The sequence below is a fragment of the Labeo rohita genome, chromosome 13 (assembly GCF_022985175.1).
Source record: "Labeo rohita strain BAU-BD-2019 chromosome 13, IGBB_LRoh.1.0, whole genome shotgun sequence".
NCBI classification, from domain to species: Eukaryota; Metazoa; Chordata; class Actinopteri; order Cypriniformes; family Cyprinidae; genus Labeo; species Labeo rohita.
In genome coordinates, this window is record NC_066881.1 from 2,140,339 (window position 1) to 2,168,044 (window position 27,706).

The 27,706-nt window shown below is 36.8% G+C and overlaps 1 protein-coding gene across 3 annotated transcripts in view; it reads left to right on the forward strand.

Annotated features, from left to right (window-relative positions):
* col21a1 (collagen, type XXI, alpha 1) overlaps positions 1–27,706 on the forward strand; it is a 74,077-nt gene that overhangs the window by 40,171 nt on the left and 6,200 nt on the right. For all 3 annotated transcript variants that reach the window (XM_051125962.1, XM_051125961.1, XM_051125963.1), the window contains 14 exons: positions 2,331–2,384; positions 2,871–2,924; positions 3,027–3,080; positions 3,972–4,025; positions 16,981–17,025; positions 17,225–17,278; positions 18,642–18,695; positions 20,757–20,810; positions 20,928–20,999; positions 23,252–23,287; positions 24,438–24,482; positions 25,445–25,477; positions 25,558–25,704; positions 25,860–25,914. In XM_051125962.1, coding sequence (XP_050981919.1) covers positions 2,331–2,384; positions 2,871–2,924; positions 3,027–3,080; positions 3,972–4,025; positions 16,981–17,025; positions 17,225–17,278; positions 18,642–18,695; positions 20,757–20,810; positions 20,928–20,999; positions 23,252–23,287; positions 24,438–24,482; positions 25,445–25,477; positions 25,558–25,704; positions 25,860–25,914 — 811 coding nt within the window. The remainder of the gene's footprint in view (positions 1–2,330; positions 2,385–2,870; positions 2,925–3,026; positions 3,081–3,971; positions 4,026–16,980; positions 17,026–17,224; positions 17,279–18,641; positions 18,696–20,756; positions 20,811–20,927; positions 21,000–23,251; positions 23,288–24,437; positions 24,483–25,444; positions 25,478–25,557; positions 25,705–25,859; positions 25,915–27,706) is intronic.

The window sequence follows — 27,706 nt, forward strand, 5'->3', positions numbered from 1 at the left end:
TTTAAATGGCTTTTGTATGGCAGCTGTGACGTGACGGAGCTCTGTGATCGCCGCCATCTTGTGAGCGGGCTCCGCCGTCGCCGCCATTGTGTGGACGCGCTCCGACGCGGCCGCCATTTTGTGAACGGGCACCGCTGTCGCCGCTACTTTGTGCACAGGCTCTGTTGTCGCTGCTGTGGTATGAACGCGCTCCGGCGCGGCCGTCATCTGGTGAGCGAGCACCGGCACGGCCGCCATTACACGGGCCGGTTGCGCTGCCGGCGTTACCGCGATGTCGCGTTGCTTCCCCGCGACACCCACAGTGAGCAAGGAACCGCTGATCTGGAGTGCAATGTTCAGATATTGGCTTATCGTCCACTGGGGCTGATACATTGGCATTAAGGAGCCGAAAGGTTCAGAGAGACCTCCACGGAAAAAAATCATCAGACACAGATCACTCATCGAAGTCTGCTGTGCTAATGCGTAGAAGTCCATGACAAACTTTTCAACTGGTCGCTCACCTTGCTTGAGGAGCATGATCTGTACTGCGGGGTTCTGAGCTGCTGGATCCTTGTTGACGGATTGTTCTGTTACACGGAGTGAGGGACGAGAGGCGAGCGGATCCATATGCAAGCCTTTATTGGGATGAGACAAAGACATGGTCGTACAGGCAAGGTCGAGACGGGAGCAAACAGGAATAACAAAGGCGATCGAGAGAATAATCCAGATAACAAGAGCGATAATCCAAGGCAGGCGGCTAGACAGACGTAAACGAAAGAGCAGGCGAGAAGTCAAAAACACGGGAACCAGAAACCAGGGAACGCTAACACAACAACAATACAATCTAACAATCCGTGACTAGCATGGAAAGTCCGGGGCTTTTATAGCGCCGCTGATTGGTCGTGGGTCAAGTGTAATGGCTGATGGGAAATGTAGTCCGGGGTGTGGTGCAACAGTCTGTGTGTGAAAGGGCGAGAGTGACATCTGGTGGTGAGCGGACAGCGGGACACCGACCAGATTCGTGACAATGATTGCTTGTGAGAAGGTGATATGGCTTATGGCACCTAAAATTTTCAAACTAGAATGTTTTTGCAACTGTGTAGCCTGAATGAATGAAAATGATTTTTTTGGTAGCTTTTGGTGCTTGAATTTGTGCTTTAATAATGAAGTTTCAGCATACACTAGAAGTTAACATTTTAAAAATGTGTATTTTTTTCTTTATTTAACAATTTTAAGTTACAATAGTGAAAGATTTCTTCCCTCAGGTAGATTGCAGGGTTTCTTGCCTAACTAGATTATGGGCTTGTGATCAATAATATATTGTTTGCATTTGCCAAAACTGATTTGTCAAAATCAAAATAAGAACCCTAAAGGTAATTGTCGTTAGAGTGAGTCCCGGTTGCTGTGAAGTGGGTGCAATGAGGCGGCAAAGAATTCTGCATAATCTTAAACCTTTGCAATTGAAACAATGATTTGTGCAGAACTAATAATTTAATATCAATTGAGAATTTGTTGTTCGTATAGTCTAGGTGCTCATATGGCGTAGGCCTGTGCCTGCAAATACGGGACAAACTGTGTACTGTATAGCTTTCATACGGAATGCTTCGAAATATTTGGCAACCCTACTTAGTGGGATCATCAGAGATTGAAAGTAAATGTTACTCCACTCAAACGCTGCAAGTAATGTGAATTTGAGTCACTTATGATTTGCATTTGGAAACACAATGTGAGCCAACCATCTTCCCAAATGTGTAATTAGAATCATTTATAAACCAAGTCAGAAAGTATTATGCATCCTCAATGTCAGTTAGTAGAACATGTTTATAATTTGAAGAAAACTGACTTCAAAGCTCTAGAAGCACTTGCTAGCAGATGCCAATTTACTGTATATATATAATACAGATATTTTTTTCATATCTCCTGGAGAACTACTAAGAACTAACATATATAGGTTCATAATTAATGTGAATAATGCAAAATGTATACTTAATTAATTAAAAGTGATGATCATGGTAGCCCACTAGTAATGACTCAGGTATTACCAAATCCGAAGGATCAGTCGTTACTAGTGGGTTACCATGATCTTCACTTTAGAATTAATTATACATTTTGCATCATTCACATTAATTATGAACCTATATATGGTAGTTCTTAGTAGTTCTCCAGGAGATATGAAAAAAATAAAAATAAAATAGTAGGCTACTACTGAACAACCACTTTTAACTGAACACTTTTACTTTTGTTAATCAGAATTTCTTGTTAGCTAATAGTAGTTACTATAATGATAATGATGAAACAGTATTCTAAAAATGTTACCATCAATTTTATTCATTTTGCTGTTTTCTCTCTAGGGATCTGCTGGCAATCAAGGCATACAAGGACTACCAGGCAAAGATGGACAAATGGTATAGATATTTTGCTCTTTCATTTTCTTAACTACAGCATACAGCTTCCCCTTTTAATTTCTGTTCTCAAAGACAGGTGTATTGTTTGTTTGTTTGTTTGTTTGTTTTTTTTTATCCCCGTTTATTTAGTGCACTTGTCATTAAGGTGTCTCTGTGCCACCGCCTGACTAATAATACTATGTAGTATTGTTCTAAGACCGTCTGTGTCAACGGTGACTTTGGGCCTGTGATTTACCTCTAAGATTTCAGCTAATGAACAGCTTGCGTGATTTTGGTTATTGAATAATTTCCTGAGCTGAAAAGTACTGAAATAATGTTGGAATGGTACATGATGTACTTTGTGTTTAGGGAGATGCTGGTATGGATAAATAAAACAATAACTTTTATAAATCAAATCTGTTAATGGCTTGAACAGCAATGCAATCTCATTTGTTTGTTATGGTCCAATTCTCTATATTGCATTAACAGACATACTGTCTATTTTAGGGAGAAAAGGGGAGTAGAGGCCCTGCTGGTCCACCTGGATATCCAGGAGAGCTTGTATGTTTACCACTTAATTGTTTCTCCGTTTCATTTTTTTTTTTTTTTTGTGAATGGTCAGTTATTATGCTTTAATGCCATTTATTTTGTGTGTTTATCAAGGGAGCACCTGGCAGGGATGGGAAGGATGGACTTCCTGGAGGAATTGGTCTAAAGGTCTGTACTGATACAGTTCTTCTCACTCTAAAAGACTGAACATGTTTAATAGCTTCCTTGAACTGTGAGCATGGACCATTGAGAATATTTGGCAAGCCCACTTTGAGGAGGCTACACAGGATTCCAAGATGCAGTATTATGTGACAGAATTGCATGAAAAAAATATGCTAGTACAGAATCTCCTTATGGAAAGCCGTAAAAAGGTTTGCACCATCGTTTCCTCTTTCATGCTGATCTACGCTGTCTTTTTCCAGGCTTACAGATGGCTTTTATTAAACCAAGCTGTTCATCAGCATCTTGGTAGTTGCCTATATGATAAATCCTGGATTATTCGATTTGTTTCAGATCTTTAAACATGCACTACTCCCTTACAGTTCACGTTTATTTCTTGAAGCCAGAGAAAAGCAATGAAGGCGCCCTGGGCATCTTATCACTAAGCCATTCCATGTTTAAAAATCTTTATGTTGACCAATGTGCCATGCTTAAGTACTTCTAGCTTACACACACTCTTGCCTATACATAGAGGATTGAAAAATATAAAACATATGGCACCGTTTAAGATTTATTGCAGCTTAATCATACCGCTTGCTTTAAAAGACATCAAGAATGTCTTGCCTTGCTTTATGTTCTCCAAGTCTTGAGAATACACACTGTTGCTGTATTAAAATTATTGCCAGCAGATTCAGTGACATGCCATTTTTGTTCAACATCTTGTTGATTAGAAATAAAAAAGATGGATCTGAAGTGAAATGTTCTGTGTTGCATGCATGCAAAATATGCTCAGTGTTATTTGCATGAAAAATTCCAACCAGTTTCAAACACTCCCATCCCCACATCAACACAAAGAGATGTGGTGCACTTTTATTCTTATGATTTTACTCTTTTTTTCAGGGAGATCCGGGACCGCCTGGAAATCCCGGAGTGGATGGAAGAGAGGGACATCCTGTGAGTATATCTTAAAACAGCTAGGATCATTGCCAGGTGTTTTGTTGGTGGACCGTATTGAAGAGCAAGCTGTTGAATAATACCAGAAAGCATTTAAGCAGAGAAACTTATGGGGAATACTCCCTTTTTTTTTTACCGCGTCTAATACAACACTCCACTTTGGCTGAATGAACTGACATGATTTGAAGTCTTATTGGTGGTTAAGTCTTTGCACCTGGACTGGGCAGAATGAATTTCAATGTAGCCTGAGAAAATAACTGTGAGTGACTGAGCAATGCAGTTCTGCAGGCTAGCACTGAACTCATCTCTAGAGGAATAGGTCGAAGAGCCATAGATTTTTATAGCTCTACTGGGAGAATGTTTCAAGTATAATGAAAGCCAGCTAACTAGAGCCATCTAGCTGGTTTTGGAACAAACAGCAAACAGGCAGCAAATCTATACAGTTCATTCTCTTTCATTTTTAGATGATCTAGTTTGCTCTCAGCATTTCCTTTAGGACCCATATTTTATATTGATCACACAATAGTAACAGAAATGTCCTTAGAATCAAACTACTTTATATAATTGTCCAATAATCATCAGCAATAGTTCATTTCATTCTAATACCCTTTGCTGATGTTGCCTAGCTTTGTACATACAGTAAAGTAGTGGCCTGAAGTACTGTAATGACCCTACACGTCTGATTAAACAATTCAAAATGAGGACTTTTTAATATTAGTATATAATAATAATAAGTTGGTTAAGTTATTTAACTGACAATATTATGTGGCAAAAAAGCGAACTACAGCTAGATTATTATTATTTTTAAATCATTTCATTTCACAGACAAGGCTAAAGCCTAGTCCTAGACTAAAATGTAAGTCTGATCTGTTTCAACTGAAAAAAAAAAAAAAAACTTGCACTGACCGATGTCAAAATATATCAGTGCCTTTGTTTTGTCTCAAGATGCACACCAGTTGTTTTTTTTTTTTTTTTCTAAGCATATTTCTACAAATTACTTTAAATGTCCTAACTGAACTGTGGCCTAATCCTGGCTTAGTCTAAGCCCTGTCTGTGAAGCCGGACCATAATGTAATATGTAATATTTAATTGGTTCTCCCTTGTTTTTGATTACAGCAGGCATTCTCTGGGCATTACTCAGTAAGCTTTATGCATATGCTGTGCGTAATTTATTGAAAAGCATTCTTATATTCTTCACAAAGCTGATATTCATTCATTATCTTTGATTTAAGTTTAGAATTTCCTGAAGGGTTTCAACTGGATTAAGTAACACTATCACTGCGTGCCTTCTTTGCTTGCATGGTTTGAGATATATAAGAGATATATTTGAGATATATAATGTATGTATGTGTGTGTATATGTATATATACATACAAACACACACACACACACAGTTTAATTTGCACCTCTTGTACTACTCTTTTTCAAGCTAATTTTCAGTGACGTGAGAATTTATATCCTCAAAGAAATGGAAGGCACTTTTTGCAACAAGTTTCCATGTTCTTTTACTGGTCCCTGTAGAGCAAACTCAGACCAAACATCTGCTTCCGTTTACCGTAGAAAATGCACCAAGGTGGCTTTGTTGGATATGCTAAAATTGTAAAACATTGTTTATTTTCCTGTTCATTCATAAACCACTGGACCAACTGTTACTTTCGTATTCAAGCTCTCTGGAGGCTATTTAAATGATTACTACTATTAGTCTGTATAGAAAAAAATCATCATAAACATACAATGGCCCCAAGAAGTATCTGAGCAATTGGTAACATTTATTGTTGACAAAACATCAAACGTATCAACCATATAAAAAATAGATGGTAATAATATTTTTTGTGTATTCACTGGACTTGTGACACGGACACAAAACACACACACACAAAAACACAAGTGTACATCTAAAAAAAATTGAATATTGTGAAAAAGTTCATGTTTTGTTTGTAACTTATTTCAAAAACTGAAACTTTCATACATTCTAGATTTATTACATGTAAATTTATTACATTACATTTCTAAAGTTTTTTGGTTTTCATTTTGATGATTAGAGCTTACAGCTCATGAAAGTCAAAAATCCACTATTTCAAAATAGAATATTTACATTTGAGTTTCATTAAATGTCCATCCCTACAGTATAAAATAAATTCCGGGTATCTCTTGTTCTTTGAAACCACAATAATGGGTAAGTGTGCTGACACGACAGTGGTCCAGAAGACAATCATTGACACCCTCCACAAAGAGGGTATTCACAGAAGGTCATTACTGAAAGGGGTGGCTGTTTACAGAGTGCTGTATCAAAGTATATTGAATGCAAAGTTGACTGGAAGGAAGAAATTGGGTAAGAAAAGGTGCACAAGCAACAGGGATGACCACAAGCTTGAGAAAACTGTCAAACAAAGCAGATTTAAACACTTGTGAGAGCTTCACAAGGAGTGGAATGAAGACTCTGGAATGAAGACAGAGTCTGGAGGAAGACTGTAGAGGCACAGAATCCAAGCTGCTTGAAGTCCAGTGTAAAGTTTCTGAAGTCAGTAATGATTTGGGGTGCCGGACGTCTGCTGGTGTTGGTCTGCTGTGTTTTATCAAGTCCAAAGTCAATGTAGCCATCTACCAGGAGATTTTGGAGCACTTTATGCTTCCATCTGCTGACAAGCTTTATGGAGATGATGATTTCCTTTTCCAGCAGGACTTTAGCACCTGCCCACAGTGCCAAAACCACTTCCAAGTGGTTTGCTGACCATGATGTTACTGTGCTTGATTGGCCAGCCAACATGCCTGACCTGAACCCCATAGAGAATTTATGGGATACTTTCAAGAGAAAGATGAAACAGTCGATCCAACAATATACAGAAGATCTGAAGGCTCAGTAGTGCCTTATCAGTGCCACAGGCTGATGGCTTACATAATTTGTGACAGGAGCAAGGAATTTGCTGTAATGTGTGCTGCCGACCAAGTATTGAGTGCATAAATGAACATACTGTAAAGAACTTGAACTTTTCTGTTTTGCAAATCCATTTTTTGATTGATCTTAGGAAATATTCAATTTTTTTGAGATACAGGATTTTTGACTTTCATGAGCTGTAAGCTCTAATCATAAAATTAAAACAAAACAAAAAAACTTTAGAAATATTTTACTTTACATATAATGAATCAAGAATATATGAAAGTTTCAGTTTTTGAAATAAGTTACAAACAAAAAATTTACTTTTTCATGATATTCTAAGTTTTTGAGATGGTTCTCTGCTTTCACTTGAACTGGGCTGCATTTCCCACAAGCATCGCAAGCCTAAGCTGATAGCAGATCCAATGCCACCAGTGGAGCTACAATCAACTTAGGATTAAGATGCTTTTGGGAAACGCAGCCCTGATTAGCAGAAATTAAAAGGTGGACTGTGATAAGCAAGCACTAGCCATCAGGACTGCTGTTTGTGTGTTAGTACAACCCATTCCTGACCAAAAAAAAAAAAAGCACCTGTCACTTCTGCTTAGTAAACACTTAAAGAGTTTGTTTTACATGACAGACTAAAATAATGAGTAATTCCAAACACATTCAATCATTTTACAGGAATAAACAAGAATGTAAGAATCTCTTGCTTTCTGTCTCTTTGCATGTGTATGAGAGAAAGAAAGAGAAAACATGCTCTCAGCTAAGCAACGGTGAGTCAAGCATGTGAAAGCACGAGAGAACGCTGAAAGAGTTTCTGGTCAAACTCTCAGGCAGTGTTCAAGTGCAGTTATTCCCAAGCCTATTCCTGGAGCCCCACAACACTTTAATATTTTTCATGTCTCCTTTGTCTAATACACCCATTTCAGGTCTTGAAGCCTGTACTAATGATTGGACGATCTGAATCAGGTGTGTTTGATTAAGAGGACATACAAAATGTACAGTGATGGAGGGCTCCAGGAACGTGGTTGGGAAAGCAGTCACAGAACACAACACACAGTGAAAATATATCTGTGGTAAACTGATTCTTAGTGACTAACTCGATCACTGCTGGCTGAACTTTAAAAGATTATTAGCCAATGGCTAATGTCAGACATTATTTGATCTAAATTTAGTGATTTACTCAGAGTATAGGGGGTTGAATAAGGCTATAGAGGTCTTCTTTGAACTAACTAAATGTTTGCAATGACTTTTACTCATGCGGTCTTAGTGTGGTTTTAGTAGCAGCATGAAGTCAGTTCCCCTCAAATTCACATCCTAGGCATCCTAGCAGAGGACCACAGGTTTAGTGCATCACATTAACTATGGACATTTTCCATTTTCTGAATACCATAAAGTTTCCGAACATAAAAACCTTTTTTTTTTTGTGAAAATCTGAATACTTTGAAAGTGTTGTTGCACTAGGTTAATAAATGTATGGCACTCGTTGTTTAATGCAGTGGCATTCATATATTTTTAACATTGTCTTAAATGTCCCAATATGTTTTGGGGCCACTCTACTGTAAATGTTACATTTTTCCTTCTCTGGGTAATGTTTGAGGACCTGCTCAAGAAGTGCCTGCCAGTAACATTTTAGAGCATCAACATTTGTGGTACTGACATCTAAATATTGTACTTGGCAATAGTTGTCTAAAACATTTATGCATTGATTATTTCACCTCAGTAAGACTCAAATACTAGTTTAAAAGTGTTGGGGAAGGAGAGGAAAAAAAAATATATATGTATATATATATTTTGTTCATATTTTCATTTTTAATCATGAACCTACAGGACGACATCACACTGTATAAAAACAACAAAATATGCTAGGGCTGGGTAAACAACTCCAACAACAACAAAAAATCATCAATTTCTCGATGTTAATAGATTCTCATTTTAATGAACCAAAATCGATTTGTAAATCCCAATGGATCTTTTGGTTTGTGCTGTTTTCAGTTGATGAATGAACAGTGCATATTGCGTCTTCCTTCCAATAAAGGCTTTGTGTTACTTTTGATATGAAAAAGTCTCAGATTTGAAATTTCATTAGTAAATTCAAGCAATAAATACCGTTTTGGCGCTCTTTAATGTGGCGTGATAGCTCGATGTAGCTTCTGGGTACTTGCCTGTGCGTAATCAAACGCATAGGAAAACATTGGTGACAGTTTCGTCTTAGTTCTGGACCCCGTGCTCTGCTGCCAGACTGGAGTGCACTCGCCACCAACTGGACAGGGGTGGGAATTACAGCTACAATTTTACAATAGATCACCCTCAGTGTAATCTGTCAAAATGACGGACGGCCTTCAGATTTTTCCGTCACTGATAAAAAAAAAAATTATCAGTGACAGACAATTTTCGGTTAACGCGACCTCTGATATATATATATATAGCAAAACACCCAGTTGGAACATTAGGGCAATAACATTTTACATATTTGGGTGGTTGACATGTAACATCTTTATGAACTTTTATTTATGAAGAAGATTTCAGGTAAACTTTTTTTAGGTTAATGTTTCTATCATTGTTAAACAGAGATTAGCCAAACCTGCTCCTGGAGGAATATCTTCCTGCAGACTTCAGTTACAACTTAACTGTCTGTTTAAGTAAAACTGAGCGCCTTGACTTGCTTGTTTGGGTATGTTTGATTTGGGTTTGAGCTGAACTCTACAGGGTTAATCTGCATACTTAAAAATGATAAAGAATGAGCAAAGCATACTTTATTAATGATTTATTATTATTGGTATTATTATTATCATTCATGTCACACAACAGGAGCTAGTCATTTGCAGAAATGACCTTAACAACAGTAACTGTTCATGTCATAGTATTATATATGGTCATTATGAGATATGAGAATTATTTTTATTGGGACAGCACTTTAAAGCACACAGTAAATACATAATAATACGTAGTTTTGCAAGCTTTGTGATCAAGGCATTGCCAGGCCTCACTTAAATAATTTGCTGACAAAATTTGTCCTGAGTATTTTTTAAAAGGCTCATTGCTGATTACTATGTTTTGCACTGATACAAAAATAGAAAGCAGAGCTTAAACTCTCAGACAACTTTGAAGTGAAGCAAATGTTTTCTGCAGATTACATGGAAGCACACATACATCATGAAGAGGAAGCATTCAAAGAGGAAATGTGCGTGACCACAGAGATGCTTTAAAATGATAAAGTGACAAATCTTGGCACGTCTTGGCATGTTCTGCAGTTAACCTTAACTTTCCAAAGATCTAAAATGTTACGCTTTCTAAAAGCAGCGAACACAGCCATCAATCTGTGCAATGGTCTGTATTTCAGGTTCAGATTTATTATTATTATTATTTTTTAATTCTTTTTACATCATGGAGACCTAGCCAGTAAAACATAATACAAACACACTTTCCAGGGAAAATCAAGCAATCAGGTTGTGTGCCCGTAACCTAAAATCTGTTCTTTACATGTTGAAGAGTGATATGGGAATCAGTCCTAAGAAGGTGCGTGTTTGCGTGCTTGAATCTCGTGAATATTCTAAGAGAGGTCACTTGCCTGTATCAGTTGGTTGCTTGTCCACAATCAAAGAATGATGGTTTGTTTGAACACAATTTTATTGTCTGTGCTGTTTGTACTATAACATTTAAAGCGTAAATCTAACTTGCTCCTTTGATGCTAGGGTGTACAGAATGGTTGCCAGAGCATTACTGTGTTGTTTATAAGGTGTCCTGGGTGGTTGCTTTCTGGGCTAAGTCACCCATTCAACTTTGTATGTGTGCTGCATCCTTCCTTTAGTGCAGTGGTTTTCACTTTTGGTCCTGGTGACGCACCGCTTGCCACATTTTGTATGTGCCTTTCCTGTTGGGGCCAAGCACTGGAGGTGTGTAGGCAGTGTTGGGCAGTAGCATCGCTACAAGTAGTGACGCTACTGGCTTAACTACATTTCTCAGTAGCGTGGTAGTAGCGTCGCTGTTTTCTGAATCAAATAGCTTTTCAGTAGCTAAGCTCTTATTTTGATCAAGTAGCGCGGTAGCGTCAACAAAAGCTAAAAGCTAAATATTTTTCTATACTTTAAGATCAAATCGGAAATATAACTGCTACGGATCACTGATCCTGGGTCAGTAAGCGACGTCACCGCCACTAAACCTCGTGACGCCATTGGCTCATTAAACTGTCAGTCAAACTGTATTAATCCTCCCGCCTCTCTCGTGAATGAAGTGCGGCGCGCAGTTTGAAGCATCTCAGCGTGTTTGCAGACTTGAGGTAAATAAAGAAGTGTTGATTGAAAAAGTACATGTTTTCTGTATTTATAATACAGCACTGTATTTATAAAGGCTAATGTTTTTTTTGCATTCGAGGAGATGAGAAAAGTGTGTCTTAGTCTAGCATTTGTTGTCGAGACAACCAAATTATGTGAAGCGCTGAATCGTTATATTTTAGCTAAATGTCAGAAAAAAACTGAGCGCCCACGTAGCAACAGAAAACTATAATCTGCAATGCAAACGCGTGAATGCAATGCACGTACTGCCTCTACTGTGGTATTGAGAAAAAAACTTAGTACTTGAACTAGTGGTGGGCGCCTTGATTTTAGTCTTTGAAGCAGGCTAGTGCTCTGGGAAGATCTCAAACTCAGAAGAACGAGATGGGGAGTGGGTGGGTGTGGGTTGTCAAATCCATGGCGAAAGGCAAAATGTTTCGGTTCGTTCTTAGCAAAACAAGCAAACAAACAAACAAAAAACGATCAGGTTCCATAGCGAAATAAGAATTAAACAGTGGTCTAGTCTAAACGAATTATAATAATCTTTGCTAATATTCTTGACACTTCAAACTGCTTTGGACTTTGCAGTATCGAATTATGCCTTTACTATGACCAAAATGCCGGAATATGCTATTCAGCTGTTTGATCGCGCACTATCACTGCAGCCTGTTCATCTGAAAAATAAAACACAATCACCCAAAAGTTACACTAGTCAATTTAAATAGTGTGTGTTACGTGCAGTTCAGCGTGAACACCGGCCCCGTGGCACATTTTTGCTCATCATGATATTTTCCGTCGACGTGCATGAAGTACAAAGTTTACCCAATGCATAATATTTTCGCTTCAAATACATTGCAGATATGGAAACATTTGTATTTGTGGCGAGAGAGGTAGTCTACATAAGCCCAACTTTACTTTCAGTTTCGCTTTAAATTTGTTTTGGATTGTTTAGGCAAATTTATTTATTTATTTATTTATTTTTTCATCCTCGTTCGGTTCTGAATACGGTTAAAGTTAAAGGATTTGTTGTGGAGTGAGGGAAATAATGTCGGAACATTATAACATTACGCTGTAGGCCTGTTCATGTCAGAATACAATAAAATGTGACTTATAGGCCTAGCCGCCGTGACCTGTCGGGTTTAATTTTTACTCTCAAAGACGTACAATTTATGTTAGCATGTTTTTTTTTTTTAAAAAAAAAAAAAAAAAAAAAAAAAAACTTCGGCAAACGAAAATAGCCGCTTGATTCGGCTAAATTCTCTTTACTGTCAGTTAACAAATTTACAATAGAATTTAGCTTTGCTTCCCAGATAGTAACAGGGTCTGGGCCAAATCTGGCTTACATTTGGCACTTGTTTTTTATTCACAGTCTTGTATTCATGAAATCAATTACTATCTTTAAAAATGGCAGTAAATTAAAGTGCTGTTTTTGTGCGGTCTGTCATATTTCAGTAGCTATACAGCAAAACTACAGCACTTCCATTAGGCTATTTTTTATGAAGCTGTCAACACTGTAAACTTTGATGGCATGCAATCAGTTGACAAACACCCATTCATATATAGACTATGTTATTCAATTATATGTATAAATTATTTTATTTAAAAATTTCATGTTTTCCCTGTTTTATTCATTCAACATTCTGAAATAGGTGCCATTGTTTTAAAAAAAATGTTTTTCAAGAAAGAATTCAACCCCCCCTAACCCCCCAAAATATGAGATAAACCCAGCCCTGTACATTATACTGATTTTGTTGCCAAATTGGTTTGGAAGAGTGGTTGAATAAACAATTAAACTGGACTTTTATGCCTGTATGACTGACAATTTAATTGATCACTGAGAGAGCATTGACTTGGTATGATGTTGGTTCAATAGAAAAATGAAAATGTAAAAAATAGCTTAGATGTAGTAAACTACTTTTGCCATGTTGCTGTAGCTTAGCTTGCTACATTACCCAAGGCTGTAGCTTTAGTGTAGTTAAGCTTCATTTAATGAAGAGTAACTGTTAGCTTAGCTCACTACATTTTCCAAGTAGCTTGCCCAACACTGTGTGTAGGCATCTATTGCAGTGGTTCTTAATCCTTGTCCTGGGGACCCCCCGCTCAGAACATTTTGTATGTATATTTCCCTGTTTAACACACGTGATTCAGATCATCAGCTCATCAGGAGAGAGATCCATGAACTAAACTGAGTGTCAGATACATACAGACATACAAAATGTGCAGAGCCGAGGGTCCCCAGGACCAGGATGACTTATTGAAACCACTGACTTATTGTATACCTATTGTATAGTCTTCTTCTTCTTCTTCTTCTTTGCAGTGAAAGTCTATTGCAGCCCCTAGTACTGTATGGTAAAAAGTAATAAAAATGGGCACACAGATAGAGGACAGTCTCAACAGTAACCACAACCAATTTGGAGTCTCTAACTCAAACCCTTTAGTGCCAACACTTGTCCAAATTTGCACTAATAACCTTTGAACCGTAAGGGCTAGAAACAAAATTATTTTTTCCTCTTATTCTGGTTCAAGACGATTTGAATGCATCTCATTTTCCTTCATAATATTCAAACCTTATCATCTTCAGGAAAACAAACAAAAAACATCAAAACCAAATTGATTAGACAAACTGTTTCTGAATAACGCTTGAATGAAATTGGACATGAGGCCGTATCTCTGCAATGCTTTAGTGTATGTAGACCAAACTCAGTGTGTGTTATGTCAACCATGATTTGAGTGTTTCTGCACAGTTTCAAAACAGTGCCATCTAGTAGTCAGGAGATATGAAAATATTTTTGCTTACAACTACTTTGGCCAAAGATCACAAGACTGGTCTCTTTACAGAACAGCACTGACACCCAATGTTCCCATATCAGGCATTTTGGGCCTCAGCCATTTTTATTTATTTATTTTTTTTTAATTGACAAAAATTAAAAGGCTATATTTTATGAATGTATTAGTGTATTATTACGAAACTTGGCATGTGTGTTGGGCACTATGCCCGGAAGGTACTCAAAAAGTTTTGTGGCAATGCCACCTTGTGGTCAGAAATTATTATGAAATTTCATAAAATGCTAATAAATTTTGGTTGTGCCTATTCATAAATTTCTTGAATCATGCCAAGAAATAAATACCAATTGTGGCATAATTGGCTGACTTTTCTGTCTGCCATTTTGAGTTATGCTGAAAACCTATTTTTTCAAACTCCTCCTAGTCCAATAACAAAGACTTAAAGTTGATAGATGCTTTTCATTTACCTCATCAACAAATTTAGTAGTGTGATGCCAAACTGTATCTGAGGCTGTATGTCTGCAAAGCTTTGACATATTTATACCAAACTTTATGTGTGTCATTGTTGCTCCATACTGACCACGCCACATCAATCTGGTAACAGTGCCACCTATTGTTTTAATGTGACAAACCTTTAATATAAAGACATTAACCATTAATGCTAACAGTTTTGCCTCTTATCTTGTGACTAGTCTTGTTAGATTTTTTGGATTATTCAGAGAACATTGATAGCTATTATTGCATTATCAGTTGAACTTCCTGATTTATGTTGAAACATTTTTCAATGCCTCCTAGACAATAGGTCCAATTTTAACCAAATTTGGCCCAAACCATCTTTAGACCACGCCAGCAAAACGTTTATGATTTCGTGTCGATAGTCGAAACGGTTTTCTTTACCGCATTAACAAATTTGATGGCATGTTGCCAAATTGCATCTGCAAAGCTTTGACATACTGACACCAAACTTTATGTGTGTCATTCTCACCTCACACTGAACACTCCACATCAATTTGGTAACAGCGCTCCCTTTTGGTCAAAATTGATATACCATTATATATTATTACTAATGATTAAATCAATGTTTTTTTAGCCAGTTTGAGTAAAGTCACCTTAAAATGTCTTTAATTACTCGTTGCATTTGGTCTGATACTCTCTGCCATGATTGCTCCTAATTCAGCCTCTGTTGTGCTTGGCGCCTTAATTGGTTTATTTTTGTTTTGGGTTTTTTTGTCACCCTTATCTGACACTCTCAGGACCTGTTTACAACTTCAGGTGTTTTCTCTGATCAGATCTAATCTGCATCTCAATAACGAGTATATAATAAAGTTTTTTTTTTTTCACCTATTGTAATTAATTAATTAGAAGAGTCTCCTTAACAAGGCACATGATCTTTCATGCCTGTAGCACAAATGGTGATGAGTGTGATGCTAAAGGTTTGTTTAAATCAGTGTTTCCTAACCCTGTTCCTGGAGGTCAGCTGTACTTATATTAGTCATTTATTTCAGTTCTTGGAGTCTTTACTAACAGGCTAATGAGATGAATCAGGTGTGTTTTATTTGGAAGAGTTCAAAAATGTGTATTGTTGGTGTGCCTTCAAAAACAGGGTTGGGAAACACTGCTTGAAATCCTTAAAGTAGCGCTTGCCTTAGCAAGGACCAATAATAAAACAGATTGAGTGCAATGTACAGCAGTACATAATGATTTAATAAGCAGTTATGACAAACCATTAAAGTCATAAGATGTCTTTTACATGTTCAAGAATCATGTAAAACACAATATGAACTCATTATCATTTTACTCAATAATTTCTTTGTCAGTCTCCTCTGGAAGAAAAAAAAAATAGATGAATGAGGCATTTACATAGACAATTAATACACTGTTACATTTTAATAATAAAAATAAAATGTGCACAATGTTAATGTGCACATTTTAATGAGTTAATGGTTAACATAACCTAATGTTTACCTTAGCAATTATCAAGCCAAAGCTTATCACCTAGTACTTCAACAAATGCTACAATATTTTTGCACATTCATTCACCTTAAAGTCCCCCTGTAATCACCAATTTTACCAATTTTTTAATATGCTAACTAGTCCCCGCCTCCACTCAGTTGCCCAGCTCGGACCTGCTCTGCATTCACTTTGTTAACTGAAGAGTAATAGCTGACTTGGATTAATGGTTATTGCTATGTCATTCCTTGCAGTTTTTCGAGAATGAGTCCATGAGTGAATATATTTACATTCTGAATGGATTATTGCCAAGAAAGCACACAAAGAGAGCTCCCTATATAATCACATTGCACTTAGAAACCTTTGAGCAGATCTGAAAAGCCCCATCCTTGTTTGTGAGGGTAGGAAATTGAGTGTTTTCAGACTGTGCTTTTCAGACTGTGTTTGGTACACTGCATTTTAAAGGGCGAAAATGCTCAGCAATGGTATTGACTGATGAATTTGCATACAGTTTGTCTTTCAGCATATTAAAAAACACCAGAACTTGATTTTCACCATAGCTAGGTCAGCTATTTTTTAGAACAACAATGTTCCTATTAAATACTAGCCCTTTAATTATTTTAACAGAAAAGATAATGTTGCAGTACCTTGAGATTTAAAACTTTTTCCTCCTACAAATTGTGTAGGTTTTCTGACCTGTTGTTATCTCCGGTGGAGCTGGTCCCTATATTACCGTAGTATCTGAATTTAACAACATCCTGTTAAAACTATTACGCTCTCTGGCTGACAAAGCTTCAAGATGCCAGGAGGGACGCATTTCATATGTGATTAATCCAGACTTCCCATGCATGTTAGCTTCATCAGAGGCCAAGAAAACCCACTGATATCCTTACACAGCACTGTGTTCACTGTGTACCTCAAATCCTTGCTGCAAACAGGATTTTCAAATGTAATCATTTGTGTAATAGCTCTGTAGTGTTAAAGTCATTAATGACGTTTTTTGGCATTTCTTGAATGTGCTCATTCTTAAACAGGAATTGAGAAAGTTTTTTTTATTTTTTTTATTCAGGGCATACCTGGTATACCTGGAAATGATGGTCAGAGGGGAATGAAGGTGATATTTTCTTTCTTTTTTTTTTCTTCATTATGTGGACAATTTGTTTCTCATTTTTTGTTGTTTAGAGGTTCTGCCTCATGCTCTTTTACACAATTTAGCGAGCTGTATGCATTTTGTAGTCTACAAGTCTCACTACTATCGTAACTTCAACTACCCTAAATATATTGAAAATGGACATTTATTGGTTCTTTTAAAGGGTGAAGCCGGCTTGCCTGGACCAAAAGGAGCCAAAGGTACACCTGGAGACCTCGTAAGTAAATCTAAAAATACAGTAAGCCCTTGAAAAATCATGACACAAAAGTGGGGTACCCTTGAGCAAGGCACCTAACCCCCAGTTTCTCCTCATGTGCCGTTGGAAAACAATGGCTGCTCCTGTGGTGACACTGAACTCCACTGGTGTTCAAATCACTCCCATTCATAGGCATGCAAACATAAGAGAGAGCACATGTGAAAACGTTTTGTTTCTTGCTGAAATCTGTCCTGTAAATTCATACAGTATGGTGAAAACATGTTTTAGCAATAGAAAATGTAAATGTCACATATTGACCTCTTGACTCAATACACGTAATACAGACAACTAAGTTGCACAGTTTACTGTGTTACAGGAGAATGGACTGTATTTGACATTTTGGATTTACCTGTAATTTGTGATTTATTAGAGTATGTCATCATATGTTGATTACAAGGTGATCTTGCATGCTCAAAGTTAATGTGCTTGCAAGCTATTGGTTCAGTCCCCAATGATCAGTTGTGTATAACATTTACAAGGTGATTGCATAATGCATAATGAAGCTCAGTGAAAACCAGCCAAGATGCTGAATGAAACCATAAACAAACTAAATGTGTATGTTTTAGTAGCAACTGGACAAAAGGACCAAAAAAGCAGTAAAATTCTTTTGGCAGCTACTTCTCCCAAGTCGTTACCTAGCTACAGTGGTAAACAGTTGCTGCTAGTGAGACTCACATTGATGGCACAATGCTCTAGTTTGGAGCTGAATGTGAAACAGAGACCTGTGAGTCGAGGGGTTTTGAAATCATTTGGATCAAGCCTTTATGGAAAAAAACAGTGTTCGGGATTGACCTGACTAAAGCCTTGTTTAATTTGATGTGTTGGTGATGGTTTATGCAATTTAAAGTCAACATGAAGCAGAATTCACAACCCATTGTACTAGTGTATGTATTTCCGGAGGATAAAAAAACAACATTATAGTAATATGTACTCTTCTGGTACTATTATAAACCCTTTAGGGGTAAAATAAAAAGTACATAGGTGCTCCTTTGAGGGTACGGTCCCAGTGACATGCTGTGAATTTTGGCAGATTTTTCTAAGAGTGCATGGCGGGATTTTATCCATCAGCAATTGATTCTTGAAACGTAGTTGCTCTGTACCAGAACGAAACCAAGTGCTTAGAAGAGTCACGTTGTGAGGGCCTTTGTGACGTCAGCTGAAAAATAAAAAGGACTCAGCAGAACAGCTTAATTTTTTAATGAAACATTACAAAGACAAACTTTTTTTTTTTGCAAACGTGAATGAATCTCACACAAAATATGACAAACGTTGATTGCATTTTGAAGTTCAGAACATCTGTTTGACTGTGTCTGTCTTTCTACAGGGCGAGATGGGATTGCCTGGAATGCCTGGTTCAAGTGGACAACCTGGCCCTAAGGTCGCAATTCCTGTTTTTTGCTTTGCAAGAAAAATGCAAGATGTCCTTTATAATGTTGAATTCATGTGGAAAACATTATAGGTATTGATTACTGAGTTGGAGTCTCTATTACATTATTATAGTGATTTCAAAGCAATTGCTGGACAGATGGCGAAATCCCTTTGTTCTGTCTGCACGGTTTTTCTCAGTCGCCTTTCATCATCTGTGTAGACATGCATGTGGATTGCTACATGTGATATGTAATTGTGCAGAACAAAAGCCATAGCTTAAAAACGGTTACGAGCCTTCAAACTTGTTCCGCTTTAAAACGTTTTTTAGATTGTGTCCAAGGAAAGAGACAACAGAGTATATCCAGATTTCAAATCTCTCATGCAGTTACCGTCAAACTACAGAATGCTAGCCAACAACGCTCTTCTTTATGACTCATTGACCACTTTATGAGACAAAATGTACATTTTTCATAAAACAATGACAGCAGAGGGAAGAAATATGTGCACTCTTACGTTGTGTCCTAAATATTCTGAAAACTTCATGTTCTCAGTGACTTCCAAAGGGAGATTTAACTGTCAACCTTTAACTCAGTTTGGGGTCAGTCATTTTTCAATGCTTTTTTAAAGAAGTTTCGCATGCGTATTAAAGCTGCGTTTATTTTATAGTACAACAATATTATGCAATATTATTACAGTATTAAATAACTCTTCTCTCTTATTGTGATAACGAAAGTAGATTTTTCAGCAGCAGTTACTCCAGTCTTGAGTGTCGCATGATCCTTCAGAAATCGTTCTAATATGCTGAATTACTGCTTTTTGTGGAAACCGTGATTCTTTAATAGAAAGTTGAAAGGAACAGCATTTATTTGAAATAGAAATCGTTTTTAACTTTTCATCAAATGAATGCATCCTTGCTGAGTAAAAGAAATCTTTTTCTAATCTAAAATTTGAAAAAATACATATAGTTTATATGTTTTTTAGAACATTTCCCTGCTTAAATATAAATGAAGCATGTAAATCAGATCATGATGGTTTTCTGGTTTTAGAGGGTCTCTCAGCCTTACCTGCCGAGAACTTGTCAACCCCACTAAAACTCGAACTATCAAACTAGAACACCAGTGAAGTCTAAATAAAAGAAGCAAGACCTTTGAATTTAAGAATTAATTCATGAAATATGTTTAAAAAAGCAAGAGAAAACTGTTTACAGTTTGAATATTTGTTCAGTTTCCATGGACTCAGAGCCAGTCAGACTGTTTTATGCATCAATACCAAGAGTCACTTTGAATGTCTCTCGTCTCTTGTCAGTGAAATTGATTTGACTCATAATTTTAGAGTGCAGTGATCAAAGAATTAACTTGGTTCACAGATTATATCGCCATCTGCAGTTGGAATTGCTTATCCCACAAATGCATGAGCATATGAGATCCTTGAGTATGGTTTGAAAATGTGTAAGAAAAAATATTTTATAGTGAACTAATAAGTCCTGCTGAAATGTTTTGCCTGTTAAATATTAAGATCATAGACCACAGAAAGTTAACCTTTGAACTCTTTCAGTGATCAAAACCATTATTTCTTTATTATTATTATTATTATTATTATTATTATTTTTTAATTACGGTAACATGTATATATATATGTGTGTGTGTGTGTGTTTTAATTATATTATTAATAATGTTGTTTTTAATTTTTTGCAAGCATTAGATGTTGACTCTTAAAAATTGTCAAGTCAGCTTTTTTTTTAGGACTTCATACAACAGAAACAGCTGTAATAATAAGTGCAGCTGTAAAAAGATAGTATTCATGCTGTCATTATTCAGCTCAATAGTTCAGTTGTCAAAATTAACTTTTTGCAGTTAACATTTCAGGTTTCACAAAAAACAAAACAAAACAAAACAAAACAAAAAAACCTTATACTCACATTGTATTTTGTCCAATAAATACTGTCTAGAATGAAAAAAAAGTCTTTCTCTCTATCATTACCAGATAGCAAATCCATGTCTGTGACATAAGCTAAAGGCTTTAATATGTCTTATTTGCTTGCTAACTTGGATACTCAAACTTCCATTATTAGGGTACTAAAGGGGACAGTGGAGAGCCCGGTCAACAAGGACCTCCAGGGCTAGAGGTAAAATCCTAAAAAAATTTAAATATTAAACGCCAGATGGTTGAAAGAAGAGGAAACCTACATGATGGACTGCAAGAATTATGCTTTATATTAACTTTATTTTCTTTTATGATCAAGGGTAAGCCTGGAGAACCTGGGGCAGCTGGCCAGCCAGGACATCCAGGAATGCCAGGATCACTGGGACAGAAGGTAAGTCATTAATCACGACTCCACAAAGATTCCACGTCATGTTATATCCAGGGTTTGGATGTCTCGTACATTGATTAAACTTTCTGAAAATGATTTTGTTGCCTTATCCAAATTACATTTATTTCTTCTTATTGAATGAGAAAGAAAACTCTGACATTGCATTTTTGGTCAGTCTTGGAGGTGAAAGTCCACGTTATGGTGAGCACATTTTCCAAGTGCAGCTCTATTAACTTTAGCAAGGTAATGATGATTTCTGCTATGGCAAACAAAAAATGCATTTATGAAAATGTTGCTTGTGGTTTAGAAGCATTGGCTGCTTTCAGTGAAACTAAGCTAATTATAAACAGCTGTTTTTAAATTTAGAGCTAAATCTTAATTACTATTGGTTTGTTAGAAGTGGCAATTTTGTTATGAATCTGTCACTCAAAATTACCATATGGAGTTTTGATAATAATCTCAAAGATGGTAAAACATTAGCTGTAAATGCCCAGCACATGGTACTGTACACGTGATAGACTTCATAGGAACTCATTTTATCTTTGAGGGTTTTCAAGTTTCAATTTGATTCAGTGATTTATGACGCAAGTTAGAAGATATACACAAATCATATGTACAGTTTGAAACCACTAGTGAAAATCAGTGTTGGGGAAAGTTACTTTCAAAAGTAATGCATTACAATTTTGCATTACTCCCTGAAAAAGTAACTAGTTACGTTAATGCATTATGTTACTTTTTGTTACTTTTGCGTTACTTTTTAAATCTGGGCAGGGCTTGCTTCTTTGATTTTTTAATATAAAACAATTCTAATGTAAAAGCCCTTTTACACCAAAAGTGAAATGAACTCACCTCAGACTGAAAGAAAGTACATTTATGCAGGAGATCACTCTTCAGCTATAAAAAAAAAATGAAGCACAAATATTAGTTTATCTAAAGTAATTTTTGCTTATTAGTATGGTTGAATCGCATCATCAAAGGTCAGCAGCAAAGACACTGGTTAATAAAGTGGGATTAAATACATAAAGGATATTTGTATTATTTAACAGATTTAATTATTGCAGGGTTGCATCATATTCTGAGTTTGCATTTCACTGTTTTTATTCATTTTGAGGATAAAGGATCTGTTTTTTGTGAGTGAGATGAATGAATGCATGTTCACATTTAGTCTAGAGTACAGTAACATCATGTTTACTCCCAGTTTCCCAAAAGGAGACTTGTCAATCAATAAATGGGGAAAAAAGTAACTGGCATTACTTATTTGAAAAAGTAACTCAGATATTTTCTTAGAAATTCAAATGTAATGCGTTACTTTACTAGCTACTTGAAAAAAGTAATATTATTACGTAACTCGGGTTACTTGTAATGCGTTACCCCCAACACTGGTGAAAATACAGTCATTTTACATGTACATTCATTTATTTTGCAGACTCTTTATTTTGTATCTATAGCGACTTACTTATGAAAAATACAGCAAGTGATCATCTTAAGGAGGCAGTAACATGAGACGTGATAGTAATACAAAGTTACGTGATAGTAATACAAAGTTCCAGACATCGTTCAGAACAGTGCAGGCTAGAACAGGGTGGGATTAAGAAATCGTGAAAGGATAGATGAATGTTTTTCCAGTGGGATGCAGTTAAGTGCTGACAGTAGAGATGGGTTTCAGCTATGAATATTGTCAGGGATGGGATTAGGAAGATCATTCCAACAGCAACGACCAGTGAAAGGAAATGTTCTGGAAAGTAATTTAGTGCCTCTCTGTGATGGTACTACTAGGTGTTGCTCACTTACTGACCTCAGGCTTCTGGAGGGAAACGTAGATTCGTAAGAGTGAATGGAGTTAGAAGGGCAACTGGTAGCTACTGCAGGGAGATCAAGAGAGGAGGCCCTTTTGGGCTCGTTGAAGACCAGATGCGCTGCTGCATTATGAATCATTTGTAGAGGTTTGACTGCGCATGAGGAAGTCCAGCCAGAAGAGCACTGCAGTACACCAGCCTAGAAATGACAAGGACCTGGAATGTCTTTTGATAGAAACTCGATGAGGTGAGGACCAGACTTTAAGGTCCAGGTTTAATAAACAGATTTGTGCATTGTTTGTATATTTGGTCTCTCTTTATCTAGTTATAGGCACTTGATGAAGATTTGATCATAAAGTAGGTCAAATTTATGCAGAAAGGGTTCACAGAATTTCTGTTGCTACTGTAATTTTTGTATTATAATAAAGCTTTTTTTCCCTACTGTGAAATGTTTTGCAGGGTCAAAGAGGAGACGCTGGTGAAAGAGGAGTAGAGGTAAGTTAACCATTTACTGCAGTAATTAACTTGGTGTTTATACTGTATGTTGCTGGACTGTCAAATTAAAAAATGTTGTTGTGGTTTAAACAAAAAATATTGTTATAACTAAGAATAAGGATTTTGGTGGAAATGTATAGGAATAAGGCATTTAGGAGAGTTTTTTTTCCTCTTAACTCAAACTTATTAGACTGAAAGAACCTTCTCTGTTAACTAACGGAAAAGCGCTCTCTTCTTCTTAAGAAGGAATAAATAGATGGAAAACCATCTTACATTCTTTATTATATGTGATCATAGTAAGTGTTGGCAAATGTCTTTTGGCTTGTATTCCCATGGAAAATGTGGCCATTTTGTGAGTTCTACTTTGTACGTTGTAAAAATGCATTAATGTAAACTTTTGTCAGATTTAATTATATTATGCTTAGAATGACATGTTATGTCTAAGATATTGCTTCTGGGAGCCTTGCCTTTGTGTCTCTGTAGTAGAGCCCTATGATTATCACCATGTGGAAAAGGCAATCCAGTCATAAAAATAATGTGTAATGTCATGGAATTTGGCAAAATTGAAAAGAATAAATCAGACATATGGCTGTATACTTAATTGAATCACAATATGAATTAGTGTTTGTCATTATTAAGCTGCCAAATAACTGCTATGAATATGCAAAGATTATTATTATTATTTTTTTTATGCATTCATTTGATTACCACCCTTTTTGATAATAAATTTGTGTTAAAATTATAAAATTAAAACAGAAAACTTAGAATTTCTGAGGGCTCTAACATGGTTGAAATTTTAATAAATAATCTTGTTCGATTAATAAATTTAATGAACACAAACAGATTCCAGAAGAATGGAAAACACAGAATTTAGGAAAAATAAAGCAAATGTATAATCATAATATAATTGTCTGACATATTTGATAAGAAAGATTAACATTTTTTATTAAAACAACCTAAAACAGACTAATTCTGTAAAATTCATTTTCCAAAATTTCAGGTACCTAAAAGTACTTAAGAAGTAGCCTATGTTACCTACTATTTTATTGAACATGCTTATATGTTCATGCACCTAAGATGTTCCCAGAGCCAAACAGGTCTATGTATTTATATGTATGTTTTACTAAAACATTTTCATGCAATTAAACAGGGGATGAAAGGTGAAAAGGGAGATTCTGGGCGACCTGGTGTTCATGTAAGTTACATTTATATGTATGTGTGTCTTATTAATAAAACCTACAGTACATTTGATTTTGCACATCAAAAAAATAGAAAAATCTAATAAATACAAATAGTAAGGAGTAGCATTCATTTCTGCATCTGAAATTACAGAATCAACCACAAGGTGGTGTAGTTCTTTTTGATAATAACAGTGCTTTACAACCAAAAGTGCAAGGCAAGGTAAAAAAGACATAATAAATGTACACAAGAAAAATGTATATATAAAGTAGCGAAACTGTTTTATTAAAACAGTTACAGTAGGTTTTGGGTGAGAAATAAACTACAGTACAGAGGTCCCACATATTTGGAGACTCAAGCCACACTTAGTTAGGTGTATTACATGTAAGCATTATTTACTCAGTGGCTCAATGTTTTGCTCAATATTTTACTCAGGTATAGGGAACTACAGTGACAGGAAAAAAAATATGTACTATAAACTTATTGTAGATATACTACAAAAACTGTTGCGTTTAGATGATTTTGTTTTCTATTAGTATCACTGAATAACAGTCAATTTAAAATGTACTCTTTCATATGGAGTGAACTATTAATAAACAAATATATTTAAAATCTTTTCTTTGTATCCCTGTCTAATGCAGGGGTGGTGAACTCCAGTCCTGGAGAGCCGCAGCCCTGCAGAGTTCAGCTCCAACCCTAATAAAACTCACCTGCTTGTAGCTTCTTAGTAAGCCTTCAGACCTTGATTAGCTTGTTCAGGTGTGTTTGATTAGGGTTAAAGCAAAACTCTGCAGTGCTGAGGCTCTCCAGGACCAGGGTGGCGAAGGTTTTTCCTGGCAGTTCTAAACAGCATTATTAGTAATAGTAATTAGCATTGCATAGCATTTTGCCTTGTAAGAAGTATTGTTGTTTTAATTTATTTTTATGAAGCTGTTTTGTAGTACAGTTCTTACATGTGACTTCTTTCTTCATAAACAGGGTTTACCTGGGACAGCTGGGCAGAAAGGAGAGGTGGGTGAATCTCTGATCTAGAGTACATTCACCACCAGCTGTACTGCGAGTGTGTTGAGTTGTGTTTGTGTGCAAGTCAGAAAGGGACAGCAGGAGAGCCCGGTCAGAGGGGTCAGATCGGCCATCAGGGGCTCCCTGGACAGCGAGGACAGACAGGACCCTCGGGGCCCAGAGGACTGAGCGGAGAATTAGGGCCCCCGGGACCACCTGGACCTGAAGGACAACCTGTAAGTATTGTGTTTCCAAATAACTATATTGTTTAGCACTGTGTTGTACTGTAGCCTTCTTCTCCAATAAGATAATGTAGTCAATGGAGGATAATTTAACTGCATAGACAATTAAATAGACACTCTTGTTACAATGATGACATGCATTTTTACAGGGCAGAGAACTGTCTGAACAACATATTCAGCAGATCTGCAGAGATGTTCTTCGATGTGAGTACCTAAAATGATCTCCCAGTACACTACACCGTTTTTAATAATTTATATAAATAGATATACAATCCCCCCCGACACACACACAAACAAAAAAAGAAAAAAAAATGAAGCTTTTTTTAATGAATTATCTTAATTTTTGTTCACATAAATGTAACATTTTGAATTGAAAGTCCTAATATATAACAACATACTGTACACAAACACACTCATAAACATATACATGCATACATTACACAGCATAAATGAGCACACCCCCTCTGAATATAAAGAACTTGAACTTAATATAAATGTAACTGAATATAAAGAACTGGTGAACTTGAACGCGTCACTTTGAAACTCTGTGTGTACTTGCCTTACAGACATGAAAAATATATCTATAGAGAGTCAAATGTCTACTTTTAAATGAACCAATTAAAATAGCAAACAAATATTCAAAAACAAATGTTTTTGCCCCCGTTTTTCATGAGCTGAACTCTAAGAATTTTTTACGTACACAAAAGGCATATTTCTCTGAAATATTGTTCACAAATCTGTCTAAATCTGTTAGTGAGCACTCCTCCTTTGCCGAGATAATCCATCCACCTCACAGGTGTGGCATATCAAGATGCTGATTAGACAGCATGATTAATGCACAGCATGATTTCTCTACCATAAGCCGCCTCTAAAGGCGTTTCAGAGAATTTGGCAGTACATCCAACCGGCCTCACAACCACACACCACGTGTAACCACAGCAGCCCAGGACCTCCACATCCAGCATCTTCACCTCCAAGATTGTCTGAGACCAGCCATCCAGACAGCTGCTGCAACAATCGGTTTGCATAACCAAAGAATTTCTGCACAAACTGTCAGAAACCGTCTCAGGGAAGCTCATCTGCATGCTCGTCGTCCTCATCGGGGTCTCGACCTGACTACAGTTCGTCGTCGTAACCGATTAGAGTGGGCAAATGTTCACATTCGATGGCGTCTGGCCCTTTGAGAGGTGTTCTCATGACAGATGAATCTCGGTTTTCACTGTACAGGGCAGATGGCAGACAGCGTGTATGGCGTCGTGTGGGTGAGTGGTTTGCTGATGTCAACGTTGTGGATCGAGTGGCCCATGGTGGCGGTGGGCTTATGGTTTGGGCAGGCATATGTTATGGACAACGAACACAGGTGCATTTTATTGATGGCATTTTGAATGCACAGATATATTGTGACGAGATCCTGAGGCCCATTGTTGTACCATTCATCCACGACCATCACCTCATGTTGCAACATGATAATGCACGGCCCCACGTTGCAAGGATCTGTACACAATTCCTGGAAGCTGAAAACATCCCAGTTCTTGCATGGCCAGCATACTCACCAGACATTTCACCCATTGAGCATGTTTGGGATGCTCTAGATCGGCATATATGACAGCATGTTCCAGTTCCTGCCAACTTCACACAGCCATTGAAGAGGAGTGGACTAACATTCCACAGGCCACAATCAACAACCTGATCAACTTTATGTGAAGGAGATGTGCTGCACTATGCGAGGCCAATGGTGGTCACACCAGATACTGACTGGTTTTTGGACCCCCCCATTACAGTAAAACTGCACATTTTAGAGTGGCTAAGGCACACCTGTGCATTAATCATGCTGTCTAATGAGCATCTTGATATGCCACACCTGTGAGGTGGATGGATTATCTCGCAAAGGAGAAGTGCTTACTAACACAGATTTAGACAGATTTGTGAACAGTATTTGAGAGAAATAGGCCTTTTGTGTACATAGAAAAAGTCTTAGATCTTTGAGTTCAGCTCA